Raw genomic sequence first — 27046 nt, forward strand, 5'->3', positions numbered from 1 at the left:
AGTCAAATTCACAGGATGACTAGGTAACATTTACATGTGCCCAGAAGCCAGAGCCCTGATAACAAATACTGTGGCTTACCTTCTTTTTCAATGGTGACATCACTGCCTACTTATTTCTGTGAATACCACAAACAATATACCAGGCTCTGTTGATCAAAAAGCTTGAGTTTACAGAAAGAGGACATGAATATAACGTGGTTTTTGCACCTTTTGGCAGAGAAATAATGCTTACATCATACTATTTTTCTTTCCCACTAGCAACATACTAAATATCATCTGAATCCAAGCGATGTATTCCCCCCAAATAGGAAACAGTTAAGACAGTAATCTGTCTGACTCCCTCATTTCATTGGTAAGAAATGGAGATACAGAAAGGTGAAGTAAATTGGGCAAGGACCCAGGAAGTTAATGCCAGGACTGGGAAACTCCAAGCTTCTCTCAGGCCTATCGTAATACTTTCTATGATGGTAATGCTTTCTTCTTTTAAGATTTCATATTATGCAGTGTTACACACATGTTACACTAAATGTTTTCTTATAATAAGATGATACGAGAGATCAGGTTTAGTGACCAAACAGTCTAAGGCATCTGTGTTCAATCCCTAACCCGAGATCTTTTCTTGTCATCTGTCCCTTCTATGTGGTTTCATGCGGTAAATGACAAACCTGATTAATTGAAGTCTAATATATTCCATTGCTCACTCTACAATTAAATGCTGAAACAGCTTACTCATTTATATATATATATATATTCATTTGAGGTGGACTATACATATGAATTCACTTTTTAATAGAAAAGTAAATCAACACGGGAAATGTACCTTCTACTGTAACATGAAATTCATGAATGGCTGATCCCAAGAAATTGTTGGCTGTGCAGCGATAGTTTCCTTTGTCCTCATAGGAGACATTCTCTATCTTCAAAGTGTTGACAGAATTATTTTTTGATTCTCCTCCCTTTGGTAAATCACCTCCCATTTTGTCCCAAGCAACTTTTGGAGTTGGTCTGTGAAACAATACATAAATGGTAAACACTTTTTAAGTGAAAAATAAAATATAAAGAAATCCACAGGGTACTTCCCTCACTGTGCTAATTTCAGGCCTGCACTCAAGGGTTCCACTGAAAACATCAGCCTTCCCAGTGCACAGATTTGCACACCACCATCCACCATCCATAGTGAAGATCAGGGTTGGATCACGTCTCCCTCATTGCAAACTCCTTTAATAGGCTACCTCTTCAGAAATCTTCTGTTTCCTCTACTAAGAGGGCTAGCTCCATGGAAGTGCTGAATACAGATGGTTAGATAAAGGATGGATGACTGGACCCATAGAAATGTACAAGACTTTTTTTCAAGTGTGCTATCTCCCTGTGGGTGGTTTTGAAGGGGCCAGAAAAAACAGCCGTCTTCCCCATATGAGTTTGAAAAACACCATAAACTAAGACCCAAGGTTTATGATAGCAGCGGGTAGCTGTGACACCCCTCTTAATCCTTATGAGGCTGCTATTGCAGAATAAGACTCAAATGTGGGTGCCCAGTGTACTGGCTAGACCGGGGAATAGCTCATTTTAGGCCAAGGTGGGCTCTGAGGCATAGACTGGGTCACCCAGGCAGACTGTCAGCCTAGTAGGGAATACAGGAACCAAGGAATGAACCAAATCTCTCTTGATGAGAAAAATCAGATTGCCCAATATAAACAACAAATGGTAAAAGCAAGAACAAAACAAATCCCAAGTTGATAACTTGTCATACATCAACCCAATGACATTTTCCACCTTATCTGGGTGGAAAACAGGAATGAGGAATCAAGCCAGCTAGGTTTAAAACAGAAAAATCCCATCTGTTGGGATTTTTGAAATGAAAATTTTTGAATGCAAACCAGACAAGTGGAGAACTGGGATGCTCTATGACTTTTGTGATTTAAAAATGATATGAAGAACAGTGATGCCTGATTTTAACTAATGGATGATTTTTTTTCCTCCTCTTCACTTGAGCTGTATGACTGAGTGGAAGAAGTATTTTTGCTGTTTTTACTGATGACTATTTTCTCCTCACTACATTTCTTTTTATCATTAATACCTAAAAGTTATTGAGTATGTTCTAAATGGGAGCATCATTATCATCATTTTACCAGTGAGGATTCTAAAGTTCAAGAAGTTAATTTGTTTAAAGTCACTGGGGTAATAAATGACACATTAGAACTTGAAATTGTCTGACTAAACTTGTTCTTTTGATCAGTCTTCTATTTTATTTGTGCTTTCCCCATTCTTTTTTTTCCCCTTCCTAACCATGAATTCTGAGAATATATGCTTATAGGCAGATTAATTAGTTACTAGTTAATAAGTGAACAATTCATACTGTTTGCATCAATTTTCTTAAATTGTATTGTTAGGCAATGGTTAAAATAATTCAGTTATTATGCAAAAAAAAATAGAGGTAAAAACGATGATTTTTACACACATCTAGTCTCTTCCCTCATTGCATAAGTACTTGTCTGGTACCACCACTACTGTTCATTTCACCAGGCTTAAAATACAGGATATACTACTGACTTCTGTAGGGAACAGTAAGGATGCTCAGATAGGTGGCTATGACAGTGTATTAGTTGTTGGCTTCCTGAGCACACCACCCAACAGGATGCATAACCCGTATCTCCTAACTGCTTGCTTTGCACTCCATCTGTCAAAACGGCAATTTGCCAAAGTGCAGGCTGCTCTGGACCTTAGTTCCTCCAAATCAGGGGATTTTTGTAAGCTCATACTTTAATGGTACAAGCATTTCACCTGCTGTAAAATCTTTTTTTTTTCCTTTTTGCCAGTCCTTGGAAACCAGCCTAATCTTCTAATACCTATTCTTTGAAAGAATAGGATAAAATGATTATCTAATAAGTATCATATGACTATAAGACAAATTCATCTCGGGACACATCTGTACCACTGCAAGAACATCCAGCTATTGTCTTGCTAATGTTTTTCTTTCCTTTTTCAAAAGTTTAGTAAACATTTACTAACAGCACTTGAACAATAAATTTTCGAAGGAAAATATACTGCTTAATCCATTTTTATACATAAATCCACACCATACCATCATCTCAACGTTTTCTTTAGATCCTTGCCCAGCCAACTTTAATTCCTAAACTTCCTCTGTTTGCAAGAGAATTGTATCTAGCTTCAACCCATGAATTCACAAAACAGAGAAAAGACAGAAAAATTGAGCCCAACAGTCAGCAGTGGGAATTTGCTTTTAAGCCTAAGGAAGCTTTCACAGGATGTGAGTGAGTGTGAACTGGTCCATGAATGTGCTCTTTCCACCAAGGGACTCACCGTCTGCACTCCTTTTGGGGAGTGAACACTTTTCTGAATAAAATTCACAATGTTGTTTTTTAGCTATTCTTAGTTTCTACCTTACAGAATCTGAACCCCTCAACCTTTCCCTCTGAAAGCTTTCCCGTTTTACTTAATAGTATCCACATTTTCATTATTACTAGCCATTTTCTGAAACATCTACTATACCCCACTCCTTTAGACTCAGGCACAGTGCCATCCTCTGTCCACCCTGCCTTTAACTGAACAGAACAGTTCATTTGGTTGAAATATGCTGAAGAAGTCAAATTTAGAGGTAGTACAGGGTTCTGGAGACAGACAGGATGGAATCCCAGCCTCCATTGCGTACTAAGTCTAGAGAGGTGAAGTCCACTCTCCGGCCTGCACTTGCCTAACCAACAATAGGAATGAGTCATGAGATGCGTGTGGCAAGGATATAATGAGCTAATGTATGTGAAGGGCAAGACACAGTGCCGGACACATAATAAAGAGGACAATATCTTCATTATACTTATTGCAGTAGAAGGCTCATGCTTAAACCTTCTTAAAGGGCCTCTCTGGCAGTTCAGTGGTAAAGAATTTGCCTGCCAAAGCGGAAGACATGGGTTCAATCCCTGGTCTGGGAAGATCCCACATACCATAGAGCAACTAAGCCTGAGCACCACAACTATTGAACTGGTGTTCTAGAGCCCAGGAAGTACTACTGAAGCCTGTGCTCCACAGCAAGAGAGGTCACTGCAATGAGAAGCCTGCACACCGCAACTAGAGAGCAGCCCTTACTTGCCACAACTAGAGAGAAAGTCCATGTAGCAATGAAGACCCAGCACTGTCAAAAGGAAATAATTAGATACATTAAATTTTAAAATAAAACTTCTTAGAATACATTTTTTTTCAAGTACTCTACAAATTTTACTATGTATCACATTCACCTGGAAGAGAATTAGACCAGATAGGATTCTCAGTCCAAATCCATGATGACTACAAACAAAACCCTTCAGATGAACTTCTCTGACAAGACCTTAGGAATCCTCAAGTCCCAAAGACAACACATGCCAGTGCTCACTTTTTCTCTACTGGCTCATGACACTGCATTTTCTGAAAAGCCCACAGATTCTATTTTATTGAAGACCATCCATGCAGTTGGCAGCCCACTCAAGAGGTAAGTTATGGCAATTGTGGGCAACAGGAGAAAAGAGTTACTGACACGTTCTCCCTGCCCAGAGTCAACCAAGAACAGTGATGAACCATGGAAGAATGTAATTTCTACCACTATTCACACGTATTCATACGTATGAATAAGAGTAAAAATGCGGGCAGTTACCAACATGATCCAAACGAACCTGATGCTTTTCATCTCTTCACATAATACAGAGATAAATTATCTGAACAGAGGACATGTCACTGCACATCTAATTACTCTATGGAAATATACTTGGGCAGTTTAAGACAGACAAGCAACCTGAATATTTTGCAGCATGGAAAGAGAAATTTACAAAGGTTAGGGGTTATAAAACCATTAAAATCTGCTCCTTTTGTTCACAGTCCAATTTAAAACCACTCATTCAGAATATACACTGAACAATGAACGAGTATGAATTTCAAATTCTAGTCCATGAACCAGATGACCAGCTATAAAAAGCCCTTAGTTTACAAACTGAGTATATAAACTCAGGTGCTAGGAAGGTGGGATATATTTTCCCATGGTATTCCCAATGGCAGGGATGGGTATGTGGTGGTAAAGAAGGGTGATGATAGCAAAGAGACAATCTTGTATGAGCAGGTATTAAATAAGATGATCCTTGTTTACATAGACTTATGATAGCTACTTAACAAGCATTACAATTTCAAGAGGTGACCAACTGAAGTCTTTTCTTGGAGGATTTGCAAAACTGTACTTTAGGTGTGAAAACAACTTTGGTTCATTGTTTCTGATGTGAAACTCTCTTAAATCGCATGATCTGGGACTTCTTTGGTGATCCAGTGGCTGAGAACCCACCTGCCAATGCAGGAGACATGGGCTTGATCCCTGGTCCAGGAATATTTCACAATGCCACAGGACAATTACACCTCATGTGTCACAACTATTGAGCCTGTGCTCGAGAGCCCGGGAACCACAACTACTGAGCCCACGTGTGTCACTACTGAAGCCTGCGTGCCTAGAGCCCATGTTCTGCTGCAGGGGAAGCCACTGCCTACACACGGTAACTAGAGAAAGCTTATGCACAGCAACAAAGACCCAGTGCAGACAAAAAATTAATTCAAATTGCATGATCTAGATCTGTTTGTGTGCAAAGGACATGTGGGTAAAATAAGAGAGATCCACAGAACCTGGGGAAACATAACAAGCAGAAGCAGGACAAATAATAACAGCAGAAAGACATAAACCTGGCACCAACAGTGACAGGCTGACTCTTCACAACCTCATGCTCTCAGGATGCATCCCCCGTTGACCGAGGTAAGGAGGGCACTGTCCCTGCCACCTCCATTCACACTTTCACCAACTGACAGAGCTATCTAATTATAAATCAATCTCGGTCACAGCCTGAAATCTGCAGAGAGAAGTGCAAATTACTTTCCCCAGAAATGTAGTAACAGGATTTTCTCTTCTAAAGAAATCATTTCTTAAAGATGCACGCAGGCACACTCTTCACTGCTACCTGATTCTTTACAGAACAGAATGGAAAGAGTCATGAACAGGGGCAAGTTACTCACAGGCCTTCAGCAAAACACTCGAGCAGCAGGGTGTCCCCTTTGAGGACGGTGATAGAAGACTCACTGCCACTTTCAGGAGGAGGCAACAATAGTCTGGGTTTTCTCTGCTTGATTGAATTTGCTACAGAACAGAATAGAAAAGACTCAGATTTTGTTCAAACTAAGAAACTCCTTTGGCACTCAATCCTTCCTAAAACGTATTTAACCATATGGACCTGTGTGTATGTATGTATATTTACATACAGATTTTTATTTATTTTCACACATTTATTTCACACATTTTAATATATTCCTATTTAAATAGATTTCACTCTTACCAGGAAGCATGAGTTGCCCTTCAGATACATTAACTAAGTGCTGCATCAAGTTTTATAAAGGTTATGATTCAAACCACATCTTCGAATTCAGAAGTTCAAACAGTGTTCAAGATAATTAGTTTCTTGATGAAAGCCTTAAGTTCATTGACAGTCAATAGCTTTATATTCCACATTTTAATCATACTTGGTCATGTTTGATGGCCCTCGTGTGTATTTTTCTTGAATTGAATGTGCCTAAGTATCTGACAGGATTCCTCTTATAATACGGTTTCCTGGTCCCTACACCCAGAAACTCTGATTCAAGAAGCCTGTGGTACACACCAGGCATCTATGAATTTATCAATGAGGTGATTCTACTTTCAGTCTTGTATCCTCAAAGACACTGTTGTACAAAAAGATTCACAAGCCATCTCAGTAACTGGTGAGGAAATGTTCCATTTCTAATTTTTGTAAAGTGAAAGTCACTCAGTCCTGTCTGACTCTGCGACCCCATGGACTGACTATACAGTCCATAGAATTCTCCAGGCCAGAATACTGGCGTGGATAGCTGTTCCCTTCTCCAGGGGATCTTCCCAATCCAAGGATCGAACCCAGGTCTCCCGCATTGCAGGCAGATTCTTTACTGTCTGAGCCACCGGAGAAGCCCCATTTTCCTAAGAAGCCTTTCAAATACAATGGAAAATGAGGAAGCTTCCATTTTCAATGCAGATTCTGATTTCCGTTCCAAGTGTTCACACAAATTTTGTTTCACATCCAATGTCAATGTGATTTGATGGGATATGCGAAGCGTAGAGGTGAGGCTGCTATCAGAGTAGAGGAATGAAGGTACTGACAGCAGTGTGTACCTTGCCATAGCTTCCTTACAAGTGTTTATTTGTTTTTTGAAAAATATGAACATGTATTATATGGTGTGATTTTTTTTTACACTTTTATATTGGAGCACAGCCTATTAACAATTGTGTGATAGGTTCAGATAGACAGCAAAGGGACTCAGCCATACATAAACATGTGTCCATTCTCCCCCAAACTCCCCTCCCATCCATGTGTAGTGATTTTATTGAGTGCTGAAAAGATACAACAATATATGTTTGTGTTATTGACATCAAAGGAAAAGATGTTGCCTATATACACCTAATCAGTCCATTTTCAAACTGAGGGTACAGCAAGGAGAGCCCTCATCCAGCCCTGGTGATGTTATCAGTATATTAGATTACCAAAGTTATCATGGAGGGTTCATTGCTGGTGCCAATTATAAAAGAAATATTTGTTGCATTCAGACAAATGATTCTTTTCTCTGTAGAAAAACTACTTACTATATAATTTGGTTAAATGTTCTATGTGAAAAACTTTTTTTTAATAATAAAAACCATTCATAGACAAGTGAGCTTGGAAAATGCTGCAACTTATATTCTTTCTCACTGAATCACAATGGACAGTTGTGTAGTAAGTACTTCAAGAGGTCTAGAAAGGAAAATAACCATTTGACTTTCTTACACTCAATGCCTTCGCTACTTCTGTTACACTCAACCATTGCTTTTTCCCTTTCTTCATGTAGCAGCTCTCTGCCAAACTGCTGATTAACCATAAGGGGCATTTTGGGAGATCCGTCATAATTACTACATGAAAAAATGTTATATATGTATATGTACTTACTTATGGTAATTATATCATCAGTAAGTATATAGGTGTATTTATATAGTTATGCATTTGTAAATATTACCCTCTTTTACATAGAAAATAGAACCCTCTGTGTTAACCCTTTCCTTACTAAGAGTATCAATATATTAATAAACTCAGAAGGTATTAAAGTTCAAATTCCGAGATGACAATGAGAGACCACAGGTGAAAATAAATGTCAACATTCTACATGTCATCAACTTACCCTTGGAAATATTTTCTGTGGATGAACTCGAGTCATTAACATGCTTTACTGAAATAAAAAAATGGAAGAAAAAACTCACAAACATAATGGTAGATGCTGACATCAAAACAATGAAAAGCCATAGTTTTCGCCTACAAAAATTACAAAATGAGGTATAAGCATACTTCACTAGAACAGCACCTTTGGGAACATAGTTGAAAAATATTTATAAAGAGCTTAATCTTGAGCTACCATAGATGAAATCCAGGTGGAAGGACACAAAGTAGAGCTCCATTAAAGAGAACTGATGTTACTGAAGGATGCTATAGTGAAGCGCTGGCATAGAGAATCAACACACAACAAACTGATGAACCAAATTATGAAAAAATTATGAACCACGTTAGACAATGGAATGGTCATGCCAACTTTTGACTCTACCAGAGCCAGTTATTCAGTCAATGAATTTCCGGAGATTATCTCTGCCCTTTGAATCTTGGTTATTTCTTCGACTAATAATGACAGTTTTCAAATTTAAGAACCCAGAATGCCATCTGCATAATCAAGTAGGAGAGAGAAGCAATTCAAATAACTTTGCCAATTTGGGAAATACAGAAAAATTTGATGTGATAAAAATGATCATATTACTTCTTGTTGCTTTTGACTCTGTTCTTTTCTCCCACATGTTCAGCCTTGCCAGTTTATCCAAAATCACAGAGATTCTGAGCCTGAGACTTGCTGAGAAAACCCTGGAATTTTGTTCTGTATTTCACACAAGGAAAGTGACTCGACTCTCTGGTCCTCAAGTGAAATCACTTGTCCTGTGATTTGAGATTTGATTTTCTGGCTGCAGGAGACAGAGCTACTGTCGATGTGCAGCTGCAGATGTTTCTTTCATCTGGAAGGAGTCTCCAGAGTTCAACTAAACAATGCTGGAAAATATCAACCCAGCTTTAACTGGCTTCAACCAGAATAAAATTACAGACACATTTGTCTTCCACATTCATGCTGGCAAAGTAAATTATTTCAACTTACAACTGTTAACTGTTAGCTTCATTGGCATTTTCTGCACAATAGTCCTCAATCTCGGGAACGCAGCAAAGCAACAGTAATCATTCCGACTGTCCTGTTCCTCCACATTTGCGAAGTACAGATCTCCCTTTTGGCTCATGTATACTCTCTCATCTTGCTTAATGTGTTCTAGTTCTGGAAGAGAAATATCTTTTCATTAAAAGGGGCAATTGTCCTTTATTATGCCTCGTCACCTTTTTTCATTATCCTTTCTTTCACATTATTTTGTTTTTCATGTAGGCTCTTCTTATTCCTCCCAAGTCTGGTCTTACTATAGAAGTGATTAATCCCTCTGCCATGATACAGCCTAGTTAGGTTCTAGGATGGGTGGAATCTGGAACTCTGGCTACAACCAAGAGTAGCTTCTTTTGCTTTCTTCCAAATACTGTACGATTATTACTTTTCTCTGTGGGTCATAATGAGAAAAGATTTAGATAGACCTGCTAAGGCACATGCCAGAGGTAGGGTTTACAAGAAGCTGGAATCCCAATGCAAGAGCTGATAATAGCTTTTGGAAAATTAAACACAGAAGTTAATACTAATTTCTAATACTAATAATAATTTGTGCAGCACTGTATTAAGTAGGTGCAACATATTAAAAGAGAAATATACAGCTAGCAACACAGATACAAGCCATTCTCAATTTGACATACTGTATCGTATTAACAGACTCTGCTCTTTCCAGATATGACAAAATCAACACATATTCAGTGGTTTTCTAGTGCTTTCATGTATATTCACAACTTAGAGCAGACTATAGATGGAAATAGTTTTTAAACTATACTTGATTTCACATTCATAGGTTCATATTAATTTTGTATCCTTCATTTCAGTATGTCATTTGACACAATGCATCAAATTAAAATGTCCCCTTATTGATAGAACAGAACATTACTTACCAATATTCATCCAATAAATGTGTAAAGGTGGCAGGCCTTTGGGAGGGTTGCATGGAAGGACAATTGGATCACCTTCCTCCACTTCAAGAGGGTCAATTTTTTCTTTAGGAAATTTTGGAGTATCTGATATAAAAAAACATTTAAAGACACTGTTTAAAAATTTTAATCTTACAAGTAATGCTTAATGTTACAAGTATTATCTTAAAGCATTCTTCTTGTAGAAATTGGAACATTTTTAGTAAATTCAACACCCTAAATCTTCTTGTCTATGACCTGCAGAGGAAAATAAGGTTAACAATCTGTGCTGCATCATTATACAACTTTAAAAATATTTCTGCATTCTGCAGAATATTTTTACAATATTCTGCATTGTAACTGGAGATAACAAATAATTTTGCTTTGACATCAATAAGGCAACAATATGCTTGTGCACATTTCTCAGTGAAGAGGTATAAGCTCTGAGTCACAGGAGTTGCTTGTTTTAAGTTTTCATAGATTTGGTGTCATTTTTCTCCAAACGTTGTGATTTATTTTTAGGCAAATATTTATTTTCTGTCTTTTGCTTTATTCTGAAGCCCTTGAATGCGACTGGCAAATATTCCATTCAGATAATAATCAAACAAAATACACAATTCAAAGCCCACATGGGGAAAAAATGGTATGAATACAATGAAAAGCCAAACATGACCACTAGAAGTTGCAAAGAGAGCCATCCACATTGGTGGAATCACTCCCAGTAAATAAAATTTTAAGTGAAATGAAATGGATGTAGGACAGGAGACTTTGCAGTATTTGAAAATATTGTTTCTTTCCCATGCTGGAATCAATTTCCTAAAAAGGTCAATGCAATTACTGAGAATGTAAGTCACAACAGTGCAGAATTTGAAATAGAACACTGAAGTTTGATATTTTATGAAGTTATTTATAAAAGTTTTAAGAATATTCAAAATATATTCCACCTCAACATTCCTTGTACATCTGCACTATAGAATTACTTAGGGTTTGATAGATGAGAAAAGTCTTATATGAGGTATTTATAGCCTTCCTGACCTGGTGGAATTTATTAGCAGTTATCCATCTCTATATTTCATTCTTAAAATATGGCTCACAAAAGATTACTATTATTCCTGAGAGTCTAAAAATATATTCATTTACTGTCAATTTTCCTCTTGAGAAGCTTTGTGCCGTTCCCTTGCTCCTCACCCCCATCCCCTACTGTAACTCCTCAGTGATTGAGGGAACTCACTGACATTTCTTATTGATGCACTAGCTACAGTGAATTGCTTTTTGTCTAAATTCAAGGACCTTTCACAGCTTAACATCGTAGGGGGCAGTGTGTTTATTACACTGCCTTTGCCAGTTCAAAAGACAGGCGCTGGCATGTGACAGTCCTCAGTGGATTCCCTCGCAGTCTACTCATTCTAAAATTTCTCCTGGCAAGTCTGGAAATAAAATTTGAGATAGGAACCATCTTGGACACGAATTTGGTATATTTTCTGCGAAATGATTTGTATAACATTTGGTGTCAGTCAAAGCTAGGGCTTGATAGATATAAGTTTGAGCAAGCTCCAGGAGTTGGTGTTGGCCAGGGAAGCCTGGCGCACTGAAGTCCATGGCGTTGCAAAGAGTCGGACACGACTGAGTGACTGAACTGAACTGAACCATCTTAGAATCATGCTTTTGCTCTAGGTAGAATGAAACTTCCAACAAAAGACAGAAGAACATCTGAGTATATTCCCTACCTGTACCTTGTTGATAAATTATCAATACCACCTATTTGGTAAAGCCTTAGCTTTGACTGACAGCAAATGTTAAACAAGTCATTTTGCAGAAATATACCTTACGCAAGTAAAGTGCAGTAACTTACAGAACTAGTATGTACCCTAAGCTCCAAATTCAAATCACTTGTTTAGTGAAACTCGCTCTAACTAAAGCTCTGTATTTATTGTTATTGAAGTTAGCAGTGTTGTTTGGTAGTTATTGAATCTATTTATAGATCTCTTTATACTCAGATAATAGAAGCAAAAAGGAAGGGAAACAGATTAGGAAATGAAAGACGCATGTAATCCTGTTTTGCAACTAGCAAACTTTACAGTGCCAAATATGAATACACAGTTCCCTGGGTGGTATCTAATGTAAAGTCGCTAATTAAGTTGTATAAAGCCCTAATTGGAGAGCTGTCTCTTTAGAAAAAATTTAATAATTCAAACAGATAGTATCGCCAGTGAAGCACTATCATCCTTGCATTAATTAAATCTAGATTATAAAATTCTAATTACAAAAGTGTAACTATGTTACTCAACTGGCTTCCAAGGCATTCATAATAAAAAAGATAAAATAAGATTTAGAAGTCTACCAAAGCCTTTATCACATACCATAAATCTGGAACAGCTGTAACCAAAGAGTGAAATTAATACCTGGAAACCGGGAAGAATATTTATATATTTAATAATTTAATGCCCGAGAATAAACACTGTAAAGGATATAAATTTGTCAGGGTTTTTTTTAGATCTTACTCTTTGACTTTCAAACTATATTGTAAATTTGATGCAAAGCAAAAAAGTGAATATTTTAACATCCACAAATAAATGTGAAATTTAATTATTATAACAACTGCAAGCATGACATCTACCTCAATTCAATTTAAAAAATGACTATTTAACTCCAACCAATGACTTTTGCTAACTGTATTTCTCTGGTGATAAACATTAGCATTGTTGAATTTGGACAGATGCAATACTTTAAAAACATGAATTGTAAACAGTCATTTTTCTTTTATATGAGGCAACTGTACTGCTGGAGCTCACCAACACACTTCAAATGAGTGCTCTATTAACACCAAAAGCAAAATCACTTAATTGTGTATCACTTAATTGTGACTGGACTTGATCATGGAATGGTATCTTTGCAAAGGGATCAGCATCCAAGTCTACATTAGCATCTACCTAACTAGGATTTGAAGAATGTTTGGAATCCCATAATATCAAGTCTAGATGAAGCCATAAACATTTAAGTCCCTATCAGTCTACCTCATCAGAAAATCAAGCAAAGCATAGCACCGATCCCTTTACTACTTTTCAATAGGCTTCCACATTCATTACTCAGTGTAGCAGACAAACTTCTAGTAACAACTCGAAGGGCCCAATTCCCTAAAAACCCACCTAGCATGAAAAGCCTTTCAGAGAGACAAATTAGCTACATGCTAGCAATGGCACCCCACTCCAGTACTCTTGCCTGGAAAATCCCATGGATGGAGGAGCCTGGTAGGCTGCAGTCCATGGGATCGCGAAGAGTCAGACACGACTGAGCGACTTCACTTTCACTTTTCATTTTCCTGCATTGGAGAAGGAAATGGCAACCCACTCCAGTGTTCTTGCTTGGAGAATCCCAGGGACGAGGGAGCCTGGTGGGCTGCTGTCTATGGGGTTGCACAGAGTCAGACACGACTGAAGCGACTTATCAGCAGCAGTCTTATTGAAGCTATCAGCACACAGCAAACCTGCAAATACAGAATCTCTAGGGGCTCTATACTTGAGGTACTGACAATTAATTTTGAAACTCATCATCTTAACTCTTTCAACTAATATACTAAAAAAAATAACATCTTTATATTTGAAATATAGCAGACTTGTGAAAAACAATTTTTTTTAATCTACAGACTAGCCTATAAATGGCTCTGGCCTGGACACTAAAACTAACTGGCTATTTTGCTTCAGACCACTATCCTTACTTTCTGTGCCCCCTTTTTACTTTTCTCTGGTATCTTAGAATCCTTTCAATTCATCTCTCTGCTACTGCTGCTAAGTCGCTTCAGTCGTGTCCGACTCTGTGCAACCCCATAGATGGCAGCCCACCAGGCTCCCCCGTCCCTGGGATTCTCCAGGCAAGAACACTGGAGTGGGTTGCAATTTCTTTCTCCAATGCATGAAAGTGAAAAGTGAAAGTGAAGTCGCTTAGTCGTGTCCGACTCTTCGCGACCCCATGGACTTCATCTCTCTAGTCTCCTCAAAAGCCTTCCTCAGGGGCTTTTCTTAAGGACAAGTTGCACAGTCCCACATGGAAACCAACAGTAAAGAACTGGTAATGAAATGTCCTCAGAGAACTTTAATGAAATACAAGTAATTCTGACTAACCACGTCAATGAAAAGGTACTGGTGACCTAACCATTACCAAGTTACATTACCTACATATTATCTTTATGTTACCCACAGAGTATCTTTTCTCTGATACCCAAAGAATAAAACCAAGTCTCCCTATATTCTCTATCTCTCTCCGAGTCTGATAACCTATTGCCAAGGTTATTTTCAACAAAGAAGGATAATGCTTTTTAGCTCATCCAGAGGATGTGTTAACAGAATAATCAAAGCATAGGCAACACTGTGTAGCATCAGTTATAAACATGTGTTCTGGAGCCAGCTGCTTAGGGCTGAATCCTGGCTTCATCCCTTACTATGTGACCTGAACCTATTACTTAATGTGTTTCAGTATCTTCATTCATAAAATGGAATTCGACATGACACCTAATTCATTGATTTGTGGCAAAGTTTAAATAAACTATTTCATATGAATCAATTAACATAGTGTCGGGCACTTAAAAATCACTCAATATGGTGGCTCTTATTCAAATATTTTCACTTTACATGGTAAACCCAGCCACATTGTATAGAGATGGGCAAAGGGACAAAGGGCTTTCCTTTGCTATTGTTTTTGATCTTTATGTAGCCTATATCATAACAACTTCTACATTTCATTCAACTATTTGGAATTAACTTTATCAAAGAAAGTAGGGAGGGTGCCTGAGGGATGAAAGACTGTATCTTATAAAGAATCTATGGTTTGTTTAATGAATTATTCTGTCCCCTTTCCTATGCCAAAGAGCTTTATCTATTTTGACTTCTCACTTTGTTTACAGGACTGGCCTGGGGAGCTTTTGAGTGCCTTCCATTTCCCTTGTATGTGCTCAGCAAATTGCTGACAGTCTGGCATCATTATCACGAATGCAAGCCACTGAGCTCACATGCTGTATCACCCTGAACTCCAGTTTCTGTCTGCAAAGAGATTTAATTGATTCCCATTTCCTGTAGAGTACCCTATTAACCCACTTAGAAGTACAGAGAAATAGCACTGCCTTTCAGTCTATGAACTGGTAATGAATTCACACTAAGGAAGGACGACCAATGCATTCCATTTCATTCTAGTCACTCACATACTGGGACGCATGAGGGCAAAATCCTCGGCTTTAATTAAACCTTTAAAACTCTGAGTTGCACTCTCTCCTGAACAAATTGATCCTCCTAAGGTTAGTCGGCATATATTAGTAGAAGAAATTAGCGTATACCACTGGACCCCTAACTTTTGCTATTCTACCCTTCCCAAATTAGAGCAGTAAATAGCCAAGATATGTCTTAAGGAAACTGACCTGAGGAATTCATACAAATGTAGAAACCCAGCACACTAGAAGTTCTAGGTAGTTTCTATGAAAACAACATACGGATGATTTCACCCCTAAACCTGCTATTCCTTGCATTACTTTACGAGTAATGTATACCGCATTTTTACCTTTATTCATTCTTTTCATCTTTAGCCAGTAAATCAATCACTGATGATAAGAATTCACACAGCATTTATAAGACAATATAGAGAATGAAGAATAGGACAGGATGATATCATTCTCGCCTTTAATATCCTGATTAATGTATTTGACAGTCAAAGTCTCTTCCAAACAACAAAAAATGCTTTTAAAATTCCACAGAAATTACACATGGATATTCCTAACATTACTGATTATTACTAATTTTTTTTAATAATAGTCAAAGTTAGAAACAATCCAAAAGGACATCAACTGGTGAATGGATAAACAAAATGTGGTATATCTGTATCATTATTATATGAATATTATTCAGCAATAAAAATGAACAAACTACTGATTTATCCTAGAACATGAATGAATCACAAAAATCAGGCTAAGTGGAAAGAAGCTAGATGGAAAATATCACATATTGTATGATTTCATTTGCATGAAATATTCAGAAAAAAACATTTCTAGAGGCAAGCATCAGACTGGCGACCGCCTGGGCGTGGGGACAGAGAGCGCCTAATCTTTCAGGGATGAGGGAAATGCTCTAATACTGGCTTCTAATGATAGCTGAACTGAAAATTTTTATGATAAAAGAAACCACTGTGTACATAAGCTGGTAAAATTTATGATGTGTAAATAATACACACAATCTATAAGAAAAATTAGTATAGGCTAACGTTATGACCAACCTAGATAGCATATTAAAAAGCAGAGACATTACTTTGCCAACAAAAGTCCATCCAGTCAAAGCTATGGTTTTTCCAGTGTTCATATATGGATGTGAGAGTTGGACTGTGAAGAAAGCTGAGTGCTGAAGAATTGATGGTTTTGAACTATGGCATTGGAGAAGACTCTCGAGAGTCCCTTGGACTGCAAGGAGATCCAACCAGTCTATCCTAAAGAAAATCTGTCCTGAATATTCATTGGAAGGACTGATGCTGAAGCTGAAACGCCAATACTTTGGCCACCTCATGGGAAGAGTTGACTCACTGGAAAAGACCCTGATGCTGGGAGGGATTGAGGGCAGGAGGAGAAGGGGATGACTGAGGATGAGATGGCTGGATGGCATCACCAACTCAATGGACATGCGTTTGAGTGAACTCTGGAAGTTGGATGGACAAGGAGGCCTGGCATGCTGCGATTCATGGGGTCGCAAAGAGTCAGACACGACTGAGCGACTGAACTGAACTGAAGATAGACTAAGAATGTTAAGTGGAGAAGGCTGATCTGTGCTCTCAGGATAAATAAAACTGAACAGCCAAAACAGAATTATTTACAGCATCATTCTAATTTCACTGATATCTGTCATAATGAAGGCAAGAAAATAGCTTACCTTCTCTCCAGACTCAGTGACCACACCCACAGGATTTAGGTTTCTTGGGTACAGTCTTTCTTTTGTTCACTGTTGTATCTCAAATTACTAGAAAAGTGTCTGACACATGAAGGGAGTTTAATGAAGATCTGTTGAATAATTCACGGCCTATCTTACCATGCCATATCTTGGAAAATCCATTCAGTTGAATGATTTTCTCCATATTTGAAAACAGTACATTGTATTTGGTTGTTTTTTCTTTTACTCGCTTTTCCTGGCAAAGTCAACTGCAATTTTGTTAAGTGAGCTTGCTCAGTCGTGTCCGACTCTTTGCGACCCCATGGACTGTAGCCCACCAGGCTCTTCCATCCATGGGATTCTCCAGGCAAGAATACTAGAATGGGTTGCCATTTCCTTCTCCAGGGGAACTTCCCAACCCAGGGATCGAACCCAGGTCTCCTGCATTGCAGGCAGGCGCTTTACCCACTGAGCCATCAGGGTAGATAACTAAACACAGTGTATAGATTTTTCTGATGGTAAGGGGTAATGGCCAGATTTTCAGTTACTGTACCTATGTTCAAACTTAGAATCTAGCCTTTAGGTTTGTTTTAAAGAAAAGTTTAAGAAATGAGAGTTAAAACTTTAAAGTTTTACAAACTTTAAAACTCATATCACTCTCATATCATATCAGAGTGTAATATAAATGAAGAATCAATTCTCTACACCTTAAGAGAATAATCAATTGATAAAACTTGTAGGAAGCCTTTAATGGTCTCTGATTTATAAACTCTTAAGAATTGGGCTGATGGTCCTATTCAACATATAAATAATTGCAGAAAGGTGTTAGATGATGAAGTAATTTTAGGAGGAGCTGGAAATGATGCATGAGAAATCTAATTTACTTTCCTCTTTTCTACAGCAGCAGAAAAAAATGGCACAATTATCCACTACACAGCTCAGATTCAACTCTCATCTCTTAATTACAATACTAGCCAATTCTGGCCAGAATTACCCTTACATTTTTCATGCCTTCACTTGGTCTGCTTTGATAATGACACAGAACATTTTCTTTTCAAAATCCTTTAATTGCAGAACCTTATACTAAAATGTGCCATTTCTCTGCTATAGGTCTAGCAACTGCCTGTTCCTTTGTGTCTCCATAGCAACCACTAGAATTCAGGTTAGGGATCACCCTAATGCCTTGTCTTGTACAACAGATTTTTTTATATCTTCCTTTCCTCTCCCTCTGTCTCCTACTTCCTCATCTTATTTGTTAATTATATTATATACTTATTATACTTATTATATACTTATTTATATTATACACTATATTATAGTTTATAATAATATACTCTATAATATAGAATGATAACTATAGCTGTATAGTTAGTTATATCTATATGATTTTATGATTCTCGATTACAATTTTCTGACCCAGAATTCAAGAATATTCCCTACCGTCATTTTAAACCCAAACTCCAGAGGCAAATTTTCAAGTCTGTACATCACTACTGTGCCCACTACTATGCTCTAACCTCACACTTAATAATTCAGTATGTCTAAGACAAATCAGTATGCTACATACTAATTAACTTTGTATACATAAAGACCGCATAAAATAAGTATAAAGAATAAAAAGAAAGAAATGCAACACTCTTGACCCATCACCCATCGTAAGAGAAACATAAAAGCACCGTCACCTTTCTATTGGTGTAGATCCTAGCTGTTCCACATCCCGTTAGAGGTAACTACCATCCTAAAGTTTGTTTTCATCATTCTCTTTAATGTTCTGCATTATGATTTTACCATATGAAATGATAATCCTAAACAATATTGTATTCATTTTTACATATACTGACCTTGCATAAATGAAGTCACATTTATGTTTCTTTGAGATATTTGCTTTCATTGTTCAACACATCTCTAAGGTTCATCAGTCTTCACTGCTGAGTAATTTTTGTATGAATATGCCACAATTATTTCATTATATCACAAATGAACTTGTGTTTTTGTTCAGTATATTTCTAAAACACAAACAATGCTGCCACAGCTATTCCTGGCGCTCACAGGTAAGGGGCACATGCACATGAGAAAGAGAAATTTCTGGGTCACTGGAGAGAGTATCTTTAACTAAGTAGGCAGCGACCAATATCCTCCACAGTCCAAGCAGTAAACTGGACTCTCCACAGTGGATACCTGTTATGCCAGCCGCAAAGTCCCACCTAAAACTGCTACTTTCAGACTCTGCTGTATTTCCCAATTTTGCAGGAATCAAATGCTTGTATTATTTAGGTTACCATAGATCTATTTCCGATTACTAATTATATTAAGTGCATTTTTACATTTGTATTGGCCATTGCAGTCTGAGGTGCAAGTTTATATCTTTTGCCACTTCCTTTTTTGCTCTTTACTCGGTGGTGGTGGTTTAGTCGCTAAGTTGTGTCTGACTCTTTGCAACCCCATGGATGATAGCCTGCCAGGCTTCTCTGTCCATGGGATTCTCCAGACAAGAATATTGGACTGGGTTGCCATTTCCTTCTCCAATTTCAGTTCAGTCGCTCAGTTGTGTCCGACTCTTTGCGATCCCATGAACCGTAGCACGCCAGGCCTCCCCGTCCATCACCAACTCCCAGAGTCCACCCAAACCCATGTCCATTGAGTTGGTGACGCCATCCAACTCATCCTCTGTCATCCCCTTCTCCTCCTGCCCTCAATCTTTCCCAGCATCAGGCTCTTTTCTCCAACTTAGAGATCTGTAAAATTATTTATAAATACATTAATATCATCTTCAGTTATATTCATTGGTAATGCTTTTTCTGGATTATTTTTTAAAAACCCATTTCTCAACTGTATTTTGGTCATATTTACTTTATAGCTAACGTATTATCAAATACTGAAAAACACTCTGCAGTTTCAGGTATAATGTTCTAAACATGCGGATTAGCTAGAGTTTGTGATTGGGTTCTTTAAATCCTCCATGTGCTTTTCTAATGTTTCCTCTGCTTGAGCTCCCAAATAATGAAACACGCATGTGAACATCTTTCATCACTATGATAGATTTGTCTATTTCTCCTTGTACTTAACTTCTATTTCTTCTCCATACACCTTCATATTACATATGCCTGGTACATTAATCTTCAGGGAGCCTTTATAAAATAGTCTATTCTGATTGATATTAATAGAGCCATATGTACTTTTCTTTTGAACAGCATTTAAGATATCTATTTATCTATTAAAAAGATGGAACATCTTTTCCCCCTTTTAGTTTCAACAATTCTATCTGCTCATGCTTTAAATGTGTAATGTGGTAAATAGCTTATAACTTTTTAAATCTGAGCTTTTAGTTTACGTTCATCTTTAATTAATGATATGTTTAGATTTATTTCTATAGTTTTTTCCCTCTCCTATCTTGCCTTTTTCTTTTTCTTCTTGATACCAGAGTTTCATAATCACTCATATTTTGTTCTATATGTATCCTGTAACTATTCTATACATTTTAAGACATATACTTGTTAAGATTTTAAATTTGAGTTATAGTCTCTCCTCTAGAAAATACATAAAACTTAAAAAAATTTAAACCCAGTTTCCTGTTCCAGCTTCAAGGATGACACACATGTTTTTCATTATTTGTTCTCCCCAGGTTTGTGTACATTCTATTCCCCCAGCATAAGGTGTCCATATCCTGAAAGGTCTAGAACTCTGCAAGAAGAAATTGCAAAATAGAACCTCTCGGCAGTTTTATATCCAAGAATTTTTCCTTCAAAGCCTTTGGTTTGAATCGAGTAATGTTGGATACCTTAAAATTCAGGAAAATAAATGACCAAATGTGAAAGTCAGTCATCAAAGATCCCATGCTACAGAGATCCGATCTGGTAATAAAGAAGTTGCTTACTCTTGGGGATAATTATTGATAAATAACAGCTTTAATGGTAAGGGAACTTGTAGTTTCCCATGGTTATGATCTATGGAAGATATTACTAACATATACTATTATCACTGGGCACTCATACTGAGGTTAGGTGGGGCTATGCCATTTGTTTTGCCCCACCTAACAAGGTGAGTAGAAGCTGCCTGTGTAACTTCTTGCAGGAAGCAGTGTTCTATACCCCCACTCTCTGACCCAGATGGTACAAGTTTCACATGGTGCAGAGATAGGATGATGGTATATCCATCAGTTAGGATCTCTGAAAATCTACATGGAGAACAGTTGCTCTGAAGAGCTGCCAGAACTACAGCAAACTGCCTCATCAAGGAACAACCCTGTATTAACACAAGGGCTTGGGGATTACTTGTGACTGCAGCATAACACAGCCAAATCTAACTATTTAACTTCATTGGATTAAGCAAAACAAATACTATTTTTCCTCATGTTACATGTATTATTAGTGAAACACAGCGAAAGTATGTCGCTGTCAAGATCATCAACTTCTAAATATCAAAACCTGGAAGATAATTTCCCTTATAAATAAAATATAAAGCAATTATAAGCTAATTAAATCAATAATCTTATTTCATTGCAGCCTAGTAGAACTCCTACTAAACTTCACTAAAATATTAAATGAAATCTCCTCTGTAATACTTACTGTTACTGCTGCTGTTTAGATGCTAAGTTGTGTATGACTCTTTTGCAACCCCATGGACTGTAGCCCAGCCAGATTCCTCTCTCCATGGAATTCTCCAGGCAAGAATACTGGAGTGGGTTGCCATTTCCTTCTCTAGGGGATCTTCCCCAACCAGGGATTGAACCCATGTCTCCTGCATTGGCAAGCAGATTCTTTACCACTGAACCACCTGGGAAGCACTGAAATACTTACTAGGAACTATAAACTCGATTTCTTCTGACATGGCAATCCCCAGCTTATTAGAAGCAAAGCAGCGGTATTTTCCTTGAAAGTGAGATATGTGCCCATCATTTGGTATCCTGAAAGTTCCCCCATTGTTAGATACAATTATCCGAGGGTCAGAGAGATTAAAAGGCTTGTCATCCTTATTCCACAAGAATCTGTAAGACAAAACTAAAGTTATCAACCCTGAAAAAAACCATAACTTATTTACAAATAAATATACAGAAATAAAACTGAGACATTTTAAAATAAAAAGTATATATATATATATATACATCTTTTTAACTGAATATAACAATACAAAAAGGTATCTAAAATAATCTGAGAAATCTTATAAACTGCTATAGACTTAATTGTTTATGTCTCCCTAAAATTCCTATGTTGAAGTCTATTTCCCCATATATTATAATAGTATTTGAGGGTAGGGCCTTGGAGAGGTGATTATGTCATGCCCATGCTTGCTCCCTTCTGCCATGTGAGGTTACAAGAAGATGACTGGCTGTGAACAGCAAGTAGGTCATCACCAGACACCAAAGCTGCCGGTGATACTAAATCTGTCAGTGACTTGGTCTTGGTCTTCTCACCACCAGAGCTGTGACAAATATGTGTCTGTTGTTTAAGACATTCAGTCCATGGCATTTTTACTGTAGCAGCCAGAACTGACTGAGACACAAGCCATGAAAAAGCTGTGACAATTGGAAGGGGAAGAAAAGATAGGTTTCATTCTGTTTTTTAAAAATTAAAGATATATTTTAAAACTTATCCAATTGAAAAGATAATGTAGGATCTTTACTAATATTTCAGACATTACAGTATTTGGAGACTAAAAAATATAAATATACAATATGTCCATGTATGTGTGTGTGTGTGTGTGTGTGTGTGTGTATATTTGAGGAGAGCTCACTCAAAATTCAAAAACACACAAGCAATTATTATCAAACTGGGTTACATAATCTATCAATATTTTTAGACATATTTGTAACATAATTGAGACCACAGTGAATGTATGATTTTTCCATTTAAGGTTTTCCAATTATTGCAATGCTCTAAAGATAATTTTATGACATTATCTTCTGTCTTATGGCTCCTAATTAATTTATCTAACCATTTTTACTTTTTCTCTTTTATGAACAATATTGTTACAAAAACTCTACATATTTATTTTGGATGGTACAAATATTTTATTATGGTAATTCCTTACAAGTCAGATTGATAAACCCATAATATAAAAAATATTTCATCATTTTTGATAAGCACTGAAGAATTATATTCCAGAAAAAACAGACAATTCCCACTCCCATATGTAACAGTATCCATTCTATGGACATGGTTATAAAAAGTTTTGTTTTTTTTTTAATCTGTAAAAATCTAATAGATATACAGTGACTTCCCAATTAGATTCTATTTTATATATTAGTAATGCACACCAATTTGAATATGCTCCAGGAACACAGTCTGACGCTTGTTCAAAAAGAATAGCAAAATCTTATGAGACACAATTTTCTTAGGAGCATGCCTGTCTCCTGACAACTTCTCTTACTTCTTTTCTCTCTGCATCTTTCATATCTTTTTGGTTTTAGGTGCAAATAACATATAGAATCTTTTCTTTAAAATTCTAATACCTTGACTAGGATAACTCTATATATTCAAAATGAAACACTTCTAATTTGTGCCATGCTGCAGCTTTTCATTCATTCAAGGTTTCTCTAAACCTGCTACCCAGTATACATGCTACATAATTGATGCTACGTAGTTTTTGCTATCACTTTCAGTGATATTGCTGTTACTAACAAATGGAATTTCTGGATTTGTTCCTTTTACTATCATGATGGGATTTTTTTCCCTTCTTGTTTTCTACTTATTTTTTGCTTTATATAATAAGGTATTTAACTATATCTTTAAAAAAAGAAAAATTGACCACTTATTTCATATGTATAAAATTTTATTTTTGTCCATTGAATTTTATTGTGTTTTCAGATAGAATATCAATTATCTAATAAAGATAATAATAATGTAGTATTAAATATTCTTTCCATATCTAGAGTCATTAAAAAATTCTTACATAACTATATTAGATATGACTTGAGAAGAATAAATAATGCTAATAGCAGGTACTCTATTCATTTTCTGAATTAGTAGTTCATAATTAAACTTGATACTGGATATTGACATGATAAATATAACTCATCATTAATCATCCCATGACTGTATGGTGTATCTCTTGATATAATCAAGTTAACCAATATTTATATATAATAATATTGATTGATCCATATTTGCAGTGATTAATACATTCTCCTTTATTCCATTATAATTTATCCATATTCACATATATGAATTATATTATAGTTGGTAAAAGACAGAAAAATGACAATTAAGAATGCTAATGATTCACTAATAATTTTTAAAATATCAAATTATCAGGCAATAAAAATGTTATTCACATTTTAAACAATTTAAAATAATTAATTTCCATTCTTTCATCTTTAATGGATACAAAATGATCAGGTAAATCAATGAAAGTCTGTAGGTTTGCTTATCATTCTAGAATCATTTAGAACTTTAAAATCTTGAATTCTCTTTGTATCTTTTCCTCTTCAATTTCAGTACTCACACAGTTCTTTCTCTCCAAACTAGTAGGTACTTAGAAGAAACTTTCAGAGATTATAATTACCTATAGTAACAATTTTTTCATTAATAATAAAATACTAGATAAAATATACCATGTCATTTTTATTTTGCCATCTGAGTTAACATCTTTATAACAAAGTTAAAAATATCAAGTAACAACCTATTCACTGAATATATGTGTCACAATTAAGACATGCAATAATAAATATGTACAGAATAACATTTACAAATATATTAGCTTTCATTTAATAAATGCCACCTTTCAATAAAGAGAATAAAGTATTTTCTGTTATCTATCTAGCTTGTTCACTCATAAATAATTGGTGCATGTTTCCACAATGCCAAAGCCTATGCTAAATATTTAACATAAGATGATTTATGATAAAAATAATTTTAGCTGGCAAAAGAACATGCATAAAATAACCAAGCTTTGTTTTTATAGACATAGCTATCATTCACTTGGAAATTTTTACTTTCAATAATGTGTAGATTTAAGTGACTTAGCAGTTTAGCAAGCTTATAAAGATTAGAATAAAATTCACTATAAAGGACTGTATAATTTTAAACAACTACTTAGTTTGAAAAAAATACTCACTTTGGTTCTGGATTTCCTTTAGCTACACATTCAATTTGAAAATACTCATCAAAAGGAAAGGCAACTTGCACTGTTGACTGCTTCACAATTGTTGGAACCTGTTGAACTAAATATTAAAATAAGTATTTAAATAATGTGCTCTCCAAAAACTGGTTGAAGTTAGTTTAGCTACAACAAAAATAATTTCAACACACTTTCTATATTAGTAAGTACAACCAGAGAACAAATCTGACTTCCTCTTTGCAAAATGTAGTTAGCTCTAGGGAATATACTTCACTGCATCCATTTATGTTGTCATATTTTTTATAAACCCACAATCATGTAACAATGTAATTTTAAAACATCCACTTATATTGGCATTTCATCTATGTTGATGTGTTTATGCATTTTTACTTGGTTTGGTCATTGACAATTGACAATGTTTGGTCACTGACCATATTTGATAACTTACCTAATAATTTTATTTTTGGAAATTAGGCTATTTCTTCATTCCTTAAGTATATAGATTTTTCCTTTATTGAATTAGTTACCTGTGATAAATTTCTAGGCATGGATACTAATGGTAATGACCCTAGATAAATGTAAACATCTCTAAGAGGATATTTACCACAAACAACCTATGAGTATAGCGGTTTCCCACAGCCATGCCATGAATGAATAACAGCATCTTAAAATGATGAAACATTTTGCTAATTATTACCACAAAATAACCCCCTCCACTTTAGTTTCATTTCCATTTATTGTTATATTTCCCCTGAGCTTGATTTTCATTTGTCACTTCCAATTTATAATTTTTAAATACATTTTGCCACCTTGGGAACTTGAGGGTATTCTCCTCCTTATAGAATTTAACACTAATGATCATTAGGATGAAAATGATAGCTAATATAGAATAGTTTCTTTAAAGAGGATTCCTCAAATTCCGATATTCCTTCATCTTGTGACGATTTTTTTTTTTCATTTTGGCATGTTAAATACCCTCCAGACAAATTTAAAAAGTAGAGGATAGCTTTGTATCTCACCAGTTCAGGCAGAGGGATGGCATTTCTGAGCATTATGACCATAAAATAAACATCCTAATGCTGAAGTTTCAAACTTGGATTAAGTTTTAAAACAGGACACCAATCATGATATATGTTAAAAATCTGTCATAGAGCATTCAAGAGCTTTCAAAGGAAGAAACTACAATTTTTGTACATTTGTAACAAGCTCTGTAAGAAAACAGGACTGAATTCCTAAGAAAGTATAAATGGTTCAGTAGCTGAAATCTGACTTTGGCAAATAGGCTCTGAGAAAGCATTTTGTGTGACACACACAAGTGGTATTCCACAGTGGATACAAAGAGGCCCAAAACCCTGTGACCCTAAGCCAGGCCCAGAACCACACTCTACTTTTCCCATTTGTAAAATTAGAGACTCGAGCCAAGTAAACAGACTTTTTGGTCACTGGGTCCCTTTGCATTCTTAAATATTATATCTTCAAGCGGTTTTGTAATGGTAGGTTGTATTTAACAATATTTACCATATTAGAATTAAAAGTGAAAAATCTTCTAAATATTTATTCACTTAAAACAATCCTATTATTCATTAAACAACATTTTATCAAAAATACCGAATGTAGTTAGAAAAGTGGCATTGTTTTATATTATTACAAATCTCTAATATCTTCAGGGACAACGGCTGGATTCTATCTACCTCTGTATTCCATATGTTATGTTTCGTTGCAATAAATGAAGAAGAGCCAACCTTACATAGATGTGTACCTAAAAAAAGGCTGAGGTATTTTATAGTTCTTTCTGATTTTTGTGGGCTTCCCTTGTGGCTCGGCTGGTAAAGAATCCGCCTGCAATGCGGGAGACTGGGGTTCGATCCCTGAGTTGGGAAGATCCCATGGAGAAGGGAAAGGTTA

The 27046-nt window shown here is 36.2% G+C and overlaps 1 protein-coding gene across 2 annotated transcripts in view; it reads right to left on the reverse strand.

The window, feature by feature from the left end:
* The window catches only part of CHL1 (cell adhesion molecule L1 like), a 225564-nt gene that overhangs the window by 65340 nt on the left and 133178 nt on the right, over positions 1–27046 (reverse strand). For both annotated transcript variants that reach the window (XM_069562132.1, XM_069562131.1), the window contains exons 4-10: positions 25139–25244; positions 21883–22070; positions 10179–10301; positions 9244–9414; positions 8233–8280; positions 6034–6154; positions 821–1005 (exon numbers count right to left, since the gene is read on the reverse strand). In XM_069562132.1, coding sequence (XP_069418233.1) covers positions 821–1005; positions 6034–6154; positions 8233–8280; positions 9244–9414; positions 10179–10301; positions 21883–22070; positions 25139–25244 — 942 coding nt within the window. The remainder of the gene's footprint in view (positions 1–820; positions 1006–6033; positions 6155–8232; positions 8281–9243; positions 9415–10178; positions 10302–21882; positions 22071–25138; positions 25245–27046) is intronic.

Source organism: Ovis canadensis, chromosome 19, assembly GCF_042477335.2.
Source record: "Ovis canadensis isolate MfBH-ARS-UI-01 breed Bighorn chromosome 19, ARS-UI_OviCan_v2, whole genome shotgun sequence".
NCBI lineage: Eukaryota > Metazoa > Chordata > Mammalia > Artiodactyla > Bovidae > Ovis > Ovis canadensis.